Below are 12,279 nucleotides of genomic sequence, written 5' to 3' on the forward strand. Positions count from 1 at the left end.
ACTGCTGCTACCAGCCTGCCGCAGACAGCCAGCCTCGGGTCGCACAGGAAGCAGCAACGCTTCATCGGCAACAGCAAACATTTCCTTGTTGGTGACCTGCTCTCTGTGTTTTTGAGTTTCCAGGCTACCACGGGCCTTGCAGAACAGGTTCCCAGTGGGCAAGGCCAAGGTACAGCCAGTTGTCAGGCTGGTGGCTGACACAACAGCCCGCTCCGTGGCTCCGTGGAGAGGCACCGATGTGCTGCTGACGCTGCTCTCCGCCAGCGTGTGCCAGTGGGGCAGCCAGGATCCCTCAGCTGCGGCTTGCCTCCCCGGCACTGCCCTTCCACGACAAGGGCCCTTTTCCTCATCTGTTAGCAGCTGCCACATCACAACCGAGTCGCACGGGCAGGCATGATGGCAAATGCTGTTATAGACGCTGGAGCTCAGTTTGCAAAAGCTACGGAGGACTATTTTTATGAGAGTGCTGAAGTCTTTCATGGTGGGGTTCGTCTCTACTGACTTTCTGTTGTCAAAAGCTGATCTTGCTGTCTAGCCTTCTTTCACAGCCATAGCTGGAGTTCATTTCATCTCAAACCTAAAGTAAGTATCTAAAATAGACCAGACAACTCACACCTTTGGAAATGCTTCTTTTTCCTCCTCTGACTATAAAGAGAGACTGATTGAGTGGCTCACCTGGAAGTGCCTGCACTGCATCCATGCAGCGCTGCCTCATAAGTGGATCTTGCCATCTGTGTGTGACAATCACAAGAAAGTGTCATGCCCGCTATAGATAAACTTCTTCATATTCAACTTTAAAATACATTTATTGAAGTGGTGATGGGGTTTTTCTGGGTGTTTCATTCTGAGAACTGTGCCTCCTCTCCTGATAGACTATGGGCTTGCAGTCACCTTTCCAACAGACTTCTGTTCTTCCACCTGGTTGCAGGCTGACAGAAGTGGTAAATAGGGGACCCACTGCTAATGTTTATATATGTTTTCCCTCATAATTTCCAATATCATCATAGTTAAAAGCAGTCCAAATGCAGGTTGTAATATATGTAAATTTGAAATTACCAGCTGAAGCAAACGCTGATTTATTCTAGTGATATTCTAGTGAATGCATCTAATAATTTTAAAGATTTAAAAAAAAAAAAAAACAAAATGAAGGCATTAAAAACTCAGCAAAGATAACTCTTCTTCACCTAAATAAAAAGTATGAGAATGGATCAGTTTATCTGAAGAATAAGTTTGATTGCATTTCCAGTATTCTGAATTCTTTTAAGAGAAGTGAGGTTTCAATGTGTACATTCTTCCGTTGTCTTAAAACTAAATTAATTAAATGAGAAGTTATTATTTAAAGACTAATGCAGGAACACTGCAATTAAAACCATTATAGAAAAGAACATTTTTTCTGTGTTACATGTATTCTTACTAAATGGTAGAAATGAGCTTTATTTTGATTTGCTCACTGAGTATCTGGTGACAGCATAGAGTCCTGCTGGCAGAATAGAAAAACTGAAACTTTAAAAAAAGACCAATAATAAATCAATAAATATATAATTATCACAGTAAAATTTGTAAAGTGATATGAAGCAAAATCCAATAGCAAGTGGGGAAATTGAGAATTTGCATATCTATGGGCTTGGCAAATTTATTATTTCTTTAAGCTTTCATGACTAAATAATACATTTTCATGTACTTCATTGAGTTAAAGTAATCTTTAGCAAATCTCTTAGTGTATTTTTGTACAGAAAAAGCTACACAAGGATGTTCATGCAAGCTTTGTCAAAGTTTGTATTTCAGGAGTTTACCTTTCGCTGGGAAGAAAAGGGATGGTGGGACAATGCTTTTTCCTTCTAGGTTTCTTGAAGTTATTGGAGTCATAACATTCTTTTTGCTATATTTAGAAATGACTAGAATAGTCCTTTAATTAGAAGTGAATCTGATTTTGTAATTCAAGTTTCTGCAAAAGCAAGCATCGTGCTGTTACATGCAACCAGATGACCAAAACCCATTTCTTTAGACTGTTGATAAGTCCTGGAATGACTTCTGGTTCAGAATCTTTTATTGTGCTGGAGAGTTCTGCTCTAGAGAAGACATGGATTAGGTGGGTTTGCACACTGTATGTGCCCTGATAGATGTGACAACTGATTTTCTACTTGTGGTTGGTTAGGATGGGAGAGATGGGCTAGCTGTGGGTAGTACACTCAAACTTTTTGTTTGGCCAGTGTGTAGTTCAGCTTGGAGGGATAGCTGTGTCATCCCACAACTCTTGTTGGTACCTGCAGGAATTGCTTGTGGTTGTGGTAGACAATCCTGATCTATAATAGGCAGAGAGTCTGACAGGAGGCTGTGATTTCCTGAGGGCACCTGTTTCTCTTTCGGTCTCCATGAGGGTAGCCCTTTTGCACCTCCGCTTTGGGGTTGTGACGCAGAGGGTCCACATCAAAAACTAGAAGATGCCAATATGTAATTGGCACGGGTGTTTGCATGCCCTTTGAGGAGCTAGGTCATCCCTTAGCATCTCTGCTGCTCCTCATCAAAGGCACCAAGAAGTACAAGTTACTGAAACTGCGGGTAAGAATCTTGGAAAAGCTGAACCTGCTCTCTGAGGGCTCTTGAACGTGAGCCGAGCCACTCTAGTGGTGTTGGGTAGGAAGTAGGGAGTCCCCTTTGGAGAGGTGCTTAGAAAGCTTTAGTGTTTAGACATTAGGAAAAAAAAAAGAGTGAGGAAAACAAGCTGTTCCTCCCAGGAGAGGCTGGCACCACTAGCATGCTGGCAGGTAGGCTGCTAAAGTAATGACAACACAAGAAACCTGTCTTCTTTTGCAAAGCTTTTTTATCAGCAATTGTGAGAAAGTTTTGCAATCGCTGTAGGAAGGAAATCCAAGGTTTAAAAAAATCCGGTGAGTGCTCCACTTCTTGGAGTAGGCAGCGCTTTTGCTGTGACGTTGCACTGGCTTCAAGCCTGAAAGCCCTAGGGCACAGGAAAGAAGCAGCCTGACACTGCAGTGACACAAAGTAAGTTCTCTCTCTCTGCCTCTCGCTGTCTCTCCCCACCCTCCCTTCATGCTTCTTTCCATTTATTTGTTTGTTTGTTTGCTTATTTGTTTAATTGTTATGTGCTAGTGCAGGACAGACTAGGCTTTTTTACACCTCAGCGTCACTAAATTTAAAAGAGATCATGTAAAGTGCAAAGGTACAATTATGCAAATTTTTTTTTTTTTTTTTTTTCTAAAGGATATACATTGTGGAAATTGGGATGTTTTATCCCTCTATACAAAACCTATTTATTACCATAAATTCATATTTAAAAATGGTCATAAATATTTTATTATTTTTCTTGCATCATTTAATTTTAAATACCAATGGTGTCAATGATTCACTGGTTACCAAAGTTCAGATTTTTATAGAGTGGTTATGGAAAATGTTATTGTTTCATTTGTCATAAGAGATGTGTTTATACAGTTTAATATATTCTGTAAGTTTAAGGTACATTATTAGGCTGGCAGCATAACTCTGAATATTGTGAAAAGAAAACCACATCACCGATTTAAATACTGTTTATTTAATAGAGTTGGATGTTTCACAAAGTTAATCATCAGCAAAATGCAAATCAATAAAGAATGTATTTGCTTTAAAGAACTCTGTCTTTCACCTCCTATCCTGTAAAGATTGGGGTAAATCTGAATTCACCATATTTTAGTTATCTATAACTGCTTTTTAAAATTTTTTTGGTTTTTGAGCAGCTAAAGATGGTCTAAGGATGTTTAGATCCCTTTACAAATTTTATATGTGGATCACAAATATACATGTGTTTGCTTTCCATAGTCACTTTTGGTGGATACTACTGGAGTAAGACTTGGAACTAAAAACTACAGAATTTAAGTTACAGTGCTTATTAGATATTAGTGCCTGCTCGCAATCATTAGGAATAACTTTTGGGGGGCTGTTGGGTTGCTAAGAGACTGTTGTCCTTTCTGGGCATGGGTGGGCATTTCTCAGGGAGTTCAGGTTGCTCCTGGGCATCTTGCTTGGGAAAAATGAGCTCTCCAGGGGAAGAGAGCAACCTTCGTTGGTTAGCGTGGGACCTTGTCACAGCCCTACCCCTCCTGGTGTTGAAAAACCCTCATGACAATCAAACGGCCTCTGCTCATGGGTCAGTTGGCCTCTGGGGCCTGCAGGAAGGGAGGTTTAGGAAGTTCCCAGAGGAATTAAACAGAGTGGGATATCTAAGATTCCAGTGTCTTGGGGGGAAATGCTACAGGTGCCAATGTATAGCAGAGCTAAGTAATTGATTTCAGTACTACTGCACTAGTTTTCCAACAGAGGAACTTGGCAATAGCTCTTTTTGATTTGTTATCATTCCAGATCTTTCTGTATTCGCAAATCCTCGTAAATACAACATAACATCAGGAGCCTACTGGATCATACCAAAGATCCATTTAGCCTGGAACAGTGTTCAAAAGCAGTTATCTAAAAGACAATATAAGAATTGGTTCTAGTATGGTAAAGATGTTTCTCTGACATACTCTCCTAGTCTTCAGCTGCTTAGGGACTTTCCTTCTCTACAAAGATTTCTAAAAACTGTCAGCAAGTTGCCTCTAAATTTTTCATCTATCCAAGAAGGTCCGGAGGTCTTTTAGAAAGCTGATTTCACAAAGCAAGTGCACCAATCCTTAAATCATTACAGTGACACTTTGAACACTCTTTAACATCCTTCCTGAGAAAAGGTGTCTATGTGTACACATCTTAAGTAGTGTCTCATCAACTAGCATGTCTGAAAAATATTAGAACCTTTATTCTTATTCAAATAATAGTTAATCATAGTGACATTTTCCAAACAGGAAGACCTACATATCAGATCTAGAGGAGGAAAACCATGGACAGGACAATCACTGCTGGCCAGCTTAAAGACAAGTCAGTCTTCCAGGACAGCGATGGCAGTGCAGTTCCTGTCAAGAGTGTGTGCCATAGTTGTTCAAAGCTAAAGGTATGGAGAGGAGTCCTCACCACGTATTTTCTCTGGAATGCTGAAAGTGACAAACTGCAGTTCTATCAAAATTCAGTTAGTTCTGTATGACACTGTTTGACACTACATGTTTTGGAAACTATGCTCTAGGTTGTGATTCCAAGCACACAGAGGTCAACATATGTGTTCAGAAGTGAAAAAGCGAGGCCATATTTTACTAACAAATCACCTCTAAGAGGTATAATCATAGTGATAGTTGTAGCTTTATTTTTTTATCCATGTTTGTTAGAACAGAAGTAAGAGTAATAAGACATGCTGTAATAATAGTATCACTAACGAGCAACTTCATGCTGCGAGTTTTCCCTAACAAAGGAAATAACTAAAACACTATGTGATAGAAAAGTAGAAGGTGTACACAGTCAATGTCAGCTTTCTTTTTCTTTGCAGTAGAAGAGGCTTTGAAGGCCATCCTGAAAGAGAAAGTAAAATCTTCTGTTTTGATGAAAACAACAGGAAGAGTCTCTTCACAGAGAATTAGAAAGCAAAGCATCTGATTTTTGTGTTTCTTGAGTAGGTTGCTCAGGAATCCATCCATGAAGAAAAAATAGTTTCTTTGCAAACTTAATTATTTTCTCTCTTCAGATATTTCTTGGAGCTCTAGCTTTTTCCTTTTTTGCCAAAGGATTTTCTGGAAGCTACGTGAAGAGCATGTCCAGTCAAATTGAAAGGAGATTTGAAATCTCATCATCAATTTTTGGCATTATTGATGGCAGCTTTGAGATAGGTATGTGTAATTTTTTTGAAAGTGGATAAATAATGCTTCTTAATACATCTTTCCCTTAAAAAAATATCTTTTTGCAATCTTACTGGTTCTCTCTCCTGTTGGTACAGGTAACTTAATGGTAATGGTATTGGTGAGCTACCTTGGACCAAGAGTTCATCGACCAAAAGTAATTGCTGTTGGATGTCTCATCATGTCCTTAGGAGCATTTTTGTCAGTGATGCCTCAGTTCCTAATGGGACGGTAAATATGGAGAGTTTTCACATTGTGCACTAATTGAACTTTACCATATAAAATGTTTTTTTAATCATGCACCTGAGTTAAAAGCTTGACAATAGAAGTTTCTTTCAGATAACAGAAAGGTTTTAATAGGTGGATTTTTTAGTGTTGACTTTCTGATTTCCTCTCTGAAAACTTTGTCTTTCTACAGGTAAGTGAGAAACCTCAGATTCCTACAGAACTTATACATCTTTAGGGACAAAGTAGGTTGAATTTTTCACCTGGATGGATATATATAGATACGTTTTGTTTTGTTTTGTTTTGTTTTTTACTGGTTGTTTTTTCTATATTTAAGAGTTCTACTGAAATTTTGATGGAAGAGATTTATTTCTCCATGGTGACTATTCATGCCAAGCTCTTTAAAATTATGAAGATTTGTATCTCCACTGAACTTAGGGAGGGTTAAATATCTAAATACCCCTTCACATCTAAGCTTTACTGTCTACATGATTGTCAGCAGCAGTTCATACCTCTTCCATCCTTCAGAATCCTTACTGAATAGTAGTTGAAATTAAAACCCCTCTGTCCCTCAAAAATTAAAATTTATTTGTGCATCTTCTTTAGTTCCAAGACCAATACCTGTGATGAGGAGGGTAGGGAAGGAATTGTATCTGGGGACCATGGTAGGAAAATGGCCACAATCACTACTCTGCTTGGGAACCTGCACTGGAGGGGACAGCACAGGCCAGAAGCAGAGCTGTGGAAATCTCTGATTTAACTCAAACTCACAACCAAGTTCATAAGATTACCCATTCTCCACAACACTGAGCAAACCCCAGTAGCCATGGGGACCTCACTGTCATCCATCACAATATTAAAGGTTACCGCTTGATTGCACAGTCAGAGGGAACATCTGCTCTTCATTTATCCCAAGGTAGCATAAATGTGCTCAAGCTGGTTTCAATTTATTTAGCAGATTTGCTGTAGTAGCTGGCTGCCTAAATACAGACTAACTGGCACATGTGTTTTGCAGCCTGTGTTAATCTCTTTATAGACACAGATAGGTTACTACTAGATCCTTAGCTAGCTAATTTTAAACTAGCACAGAGATCTTCTTCTTACACATCTGTCATGTAGGCAAGAAACCAGTGCCAGTATGGAAAAACAGCACTATCATATGTAGGCAGGTGTGGATGGACTCCACCTCTGTCCTTCAGTCTAAAGAATGATCTCTTAAGCCCTGGAAGCAGCTTTTTTGCTCTTTAACTTAAGAAAATATTGGAGTTAGAATGGTCAGAGCATTTTGAAAAAGATATGAAGATATGTATCTTTTTTTTTTTTTTTAAGCAAAAGCACTGGAAATGGGTTGCCCAGATGCTTTGCCTGCATGTAACAGGAATGAACATGTATGAACACAAGGCTCATACACGCTTCCTGCAAAACAGAGTCTTTTATGTGTCAGTTGTATTTTACATAGTTGTTTTCCAGTTATAATTATGAAAGGATAACTGTTACTGTGGACAACTCCTCTATGAGTGTATCAGCTTGCTCCCCAGCGTTGTCTGAAGGCCATCCAGTCACAGATGCTACAGAAACACCCAGTGCAATGAAAAATTTTGGTAAGCAAAAGTTCTGATGCTTGGGTTCCCTTCTTCTGCTTGACCCATTTTATACACCTGATACGTGCATGTTATGTACAAACTCACCCCATAATGATTGTGAAAAACATATTTTATGTTATTTTTCTGTTGCAATAAAGTATTGTCAGAATTACATTCACAGAATTTTAAATATTTATGTCCTGCAGGATGTGAGAAAACAACAAATTCCTACATGTGGCTCTTTGTGTTGATGGGGAACCTTTTACGTGGAATTGGGGAAGCACCAGTTATGCCACTGGGGGTTTCATATATTGATGATTTTTCTAAAGAAGAAAACTCAGCATTTTACATAGGTAATATGCAAATAAGCGATTTTTATGCTAAGTATTATTTTCTTTAACATTTCTGTAGCCATGCAAATACACACACACAAAAAAAATCTATCTGCTCTATTTTGGATAATTTTGAGTTGTGCAGAGACAGAAAAGCGATGCAAAAGAGATCTCATGTTTATTTTTGAAGGATATTTCCCAGATTCTCCTTTTGTTTTCCCCAAGTGTCTTCTGCTACATGTGCCAGTTTTCGCTGCGAGGAAGTGTAATCAAATACTTGTTTCTCCAGTGAGAAATTGTATCTGTTTTATCCGCCCTATCACCTTCAGTACCACAGGTTCAGAGGATAAAATTCTTTCTAATCACTGTTCCACAGATAAGAGAATGACCCTTAATGTAAGGATCAATAATGTAGTCACAGTAATGTAAACATGTTTCAGAAGCTTTTACCTGATTTTTGAATTTTACATGCAGCACATTTCCTGATGAAAGCTTTTTAAAGTCACTAGTTATGGAAGGAAAAAACAAAGCCTTGGCAGGGTGTTGTAACAAAACCCTCCTAATTGGGATTTTGTTGTTGTTTTGATGGAAGATAAACTATTGCTCAAGACAGAAAGTCTTACACCCAAGCTGATTAATTTATTGATGAACTGATTTGATAGCATGGAGTGTTTATGTGACTGAGGGAGGTCAAAACTGCTGCCTGAAGTAAACTTGGTGTAGTTGAACTTGTCATAAAGGTAGTAAGACACAGTTTCAGGAAGAGTTCAGTGAGTAATGCTACAGGGTAAGGCCATCGCAAATGCCTTCATTTGGGGATGAGGAAATCTGCGTGTTGAAATAAAAGTATTGTGAAGGGAGTTGACAAAAACAAAAGTTCCACTCAGCAGTTATCCAAAATATTTCTAATCACCTCTGAACTTCTGTTTAAAGGTATTTTTAAAAGTTCAGATGAAATTTTTTGTTGTCAGAATCTGATCTGGGAGAGATTGTGATGGGTTGGGGACTATTGGAGAAGTGAGATTAAAAATATAAAGTAGACACAGAGACTAGTATGGATTCAACCAAAATGAAAATCTGTTTGGGTGATACAACTGAAATAAAGTATTTCATTTGCAGAGTATTAAAACACTTCATTTTAACATTCTGAATATCAATTTTCAGTCCCTTATTGCATTATGATGGACTGATCCAATTTGCAAAAAAAAGTGAATGTTGAAATAGTCTTTTCCATAGAGTTGAAATTCCTTTCTTGACCAACATTAATTCTTTCCTATATCTGATTTGTTTATCAGTTGACTGAATCAATGTTTTTGTAAAATACAAAAAAAATAAATTGTCCTATAGTGAAAAAGTCAGTCAAACCTTGATGATGAAATTTGATCATTGATCTTGTTGTTTGACCGTGAGCAAGAAGTTTCACCTTCCTGTCTTTCCTGTTTCTCCTGCCCTTAGATGTTTTGTTGAGTAGGAACTTAAGTTATTCTGAGACAGATACAGCTTTTTATTAAGTGTCAATAGAATGAATGAAAATCTTTTTGGCAGAGTTTTAGTGCAAATGATAATTGACAGCAATAAAACAAGAGTTGCCATAGGAAGGAACAGAAAAGGAAAAATTAGCATTTTTGTTAAGCTGTTTTATAGAATTTAGTAGAGGTTGGTAGCTTTTCCATAGAGGTCTGTGAGAGAAGAACTTGATTAGTTTTTTTTCAGGAAATTCTATAGTTTTCAGACTGAGTTTTAGAGCACCTTTTTAATTTATGTAGTTCCACCAGGCCATCAGCGTCATCTTGAGGTGATACAATGTACTGTACGCCATTTATAATCCTAAAACTATAATGATCTTGTCCTCTGTGTCTACATGCAGTTTGCATTTGTCAAGAGGCAAGAATATCAGGATTTTGGTGGTTTGTAGTGTTCTGAGAGGGGTCTTTGGTGGAGTGACCTTCAAGGCCAACTGCTCTGAATGAGAGGTTATTTCATAAATACTCCCCCACACTAAGTACTTAATCTATTCAGGTATTTTATGGTCTTCAGATGTTTTGTGTCTGTTTAGGTGCCTACAGTAGAGTTGCCAACATACGTATGAGGATTTCACCTGTAATGATAAGCTTTCAGTAACCTGTTTTCAAAATGAATTTCTGATTTTATTTGAAACTGAATGTTGACATGGTTAATGAATAGTAGTAGTCATCAGGCTTTTCATGTAAGAGGAATAATAAACAAAGATATTTAATGAGGAGTACTTCACTTCCATGGATTTGCCACCAAAGTAGAGGCTTTGAATGAATGAAATTTCATCACTGAGTTGAGTACTAACATATAATCTTGTGTCTGTTGAATCCATGGCTTCACTAGAAACATATCTGAGGCTGGTGTATGTTGTAAAATTTAATACCTGTTACATGCTACATTAGTCATCTTGGTTGAGGGTTTGTTGAAGGTCTTGGTTGAGCTATGTAAATATGCAGCAGCTGATTAACTGGTAAGTCTGCATGATTTACTGTTTGTGGTTTAATCTGTTTATTCATTACAAAAAAAAATATTACAAAGGAAAATTATGCTAAGAAAATATCACAGAGAACTTATTTGGTTTTGTTTTATCACAATACAGCCATATTATCTTAGTGAAGACATTCTTGATTTTAAATGGTATGCAAGTGTGAAATTTAATTTAAAAACTATACATATGCAAAATTATTGCACATACACTTCTCAGTTTATCTGATATCTTATGGCATCTTAAAGAAATATACTGCATACAATACACAAGGCCATTGGTATGGGTGTGCTGTTTTTTATCTGCTTAGTTTAGAAAGCTGCCACTGAGTATTTGAACTTTGGAGATGAGCTTGCATAGTTCTGAATAGTAAGTTCTGCTTTAGACTTACTGATAAATAAATATAAAGATCTAATTCCTGGCCTCTAGTGTCAAAATCCTGACTCTGCAGAAGTCAGTAATTTTGGAAACATCAGAATTTAGTGTAAAAGGCCAGATCTTCCAATGAAGTAAAATGGGAGAACTAAATGAAAGCTCAGATAATCTCAGATAAACTGAGCAATCACTATATTCAGAAGAGAGTTTGCAAAAACAAAAGGAAAAAAAGGTCTGCAGTAGAACAACACAGTAGGATTCATAGTGCTGAATGTGGGCAAGAACTGACAGGCACTTGATCAATAATTCCTCTTTTTTTAATAGAATTAAGCCTTCTGATATTTCAAACAGCTCCCAGATGGCAGTTCCATGCTAGAATTCAGAAGTCCTAATCACTGAACTTTTTTTCGAAACTGTTATCCACTCACAACTAAACTTCAACAGATCAATACAAGTGACAAGGGAATGTGAGGACCCGTGCTTGAATTATTTTGAGGATATTTTTATTTTATGCCGATTGCCAGCAGTGTTCACCAAAATCAGATTGCACTGTATTTACATACCCAGTCAGCAAAATGCAGTTCTGGCTTCCTAGGTTTCTACTAGCCTTCACAGATTATTAATTTGCTCCTAGGGGCATCCTGCCTTCTTCTGATCCCATGTTATCTCCTTTGTAAGCAGAGACAGAGCGGGAAATGGAAGACCCTGTGAGGCCAGTAGCAAAACTGAAAGCTACTTTTAAAGAGGTCATTACTTGATCACCAAATTTCTTGATTATTTTTACAGCCACATAAGTACATATTGACACAACAGTTAGCTGATTTGTTCATGCTGGTGCTGAATGAATCAACAAAGATTCTGTCTGATGAACTTTGATCACACACAGGGACGCTTACACCTCCTTGTTGCCTACTGAAAGTATTCTGAGAGTCCTGTACCTAATTCCATGTCCATGCACTTCTATTGTCACTGTCATCCTAATATGACTTCAAACTGCAAAGGCGTTCCCTCTTATATGCACATCATCGGATCAACTACTACTACTTCAAATTAAACTAGAAACCTGAACACATAGTACAGGGAAAAGTCCTGACTTCTGCAATCACAAGACATCATGCAAGCTGTAGAGTTGCAAGTAGATTTATGATAATTCCAGTGGTCCTAGAGTTGTATGTTCATTAGTTAATTGTCACAAGGTGAACAATCCAACTACAAAAATTCAAGGAGAGAAGAAGGGAGGGAGAGGGATAAAAATAATTACAATGTCATTCTCGTTCTTCCTATTCCTTTCAAGACACTGATCTTGCCAGTTAAATTCATGCAGGGGTCCACGTGAGACCACACTGACTGTGGCAGAGCCCTGTGTGAGTGAAGGAACCTACTTCCACATTGCAGCCAGCATGTTGGCAGCTTACACCTTATTTTCTTGCTGCTCAGGAGCTTCCCATTAGACATCCTCTAATGGTTGCTACCCCTCTTCTTTCTCCTCATTCTTCTCTCCTTTCTTTGCCCTCAGA

The 12,279-nt window shown here is 38.0% G+C and overlaps 1 protein-coding gene across 4 annotated transcripts in view; it reads left to right on the forward strand.

Moving 5' to 3' along the window:
- The first annotated feature begins 206 nt into the window (after nucleotides 1-206).
- Nucleotides 207-12,279, forward strand: part of LOC104358305 (solute carrier organic anion transporter family member 1C1) — a 32,124-nt gene continuing 20,051 nt past the window's right edge. For 2 of the 4 annotated variants that reach the window (XR_004406128.2, XM_009963882.3), the window contains exons 1-6: nucleotides 207-582; nucleotides 4,830-4,975; nucleotides 5,597-5,738; nucleotides 5,846-5,978; nucleotides 7,443-7,573; nucleotides 7,762-7,908. Coding sequence is in view for 3 of the 4 variants with exons in the window: in XM_009963882.3 (XP_009962184.2) it covers nucleotides 4,865-4,975; nucleotides 5,597-5,738; nucleotides 5,846-5,978; nucleotides 7,443-7,573; nucleotides 7,762-7,908 (664 nt within the window). In the remaining variant the exon portion in view is untranslated. Of the gene's footprint in view, nucleotides 583-2,874; nucleotides 3,004-4,829; nucleotides 4,976-5,596; nucleotides 5,739-5,845; nucleotides 5,979-7,442; nucleotides 7,574-7,761; nucleotides 7,909-12,279 lie in introns of those variants that run through there. The other 2 variants (XM_032986241.2, XM_032986242.2) reach the window with 2 other exon arrangements.

Source organism: Tyto alba, unplaced genomic scaffold, assembly GCF_018691265.1.
Source record: "Tyto alba isolate M040663 unplaced genomic scaffold, T.alba_DEE_v4.0 Super-Scaffold_21, whole genome shotgun sequence".
Lineage (NCBI taxonomy): Eukaryota > Metazoa > Chordata > Aves > Strigiformes > Tytonidae > Tyto > Tyto alba.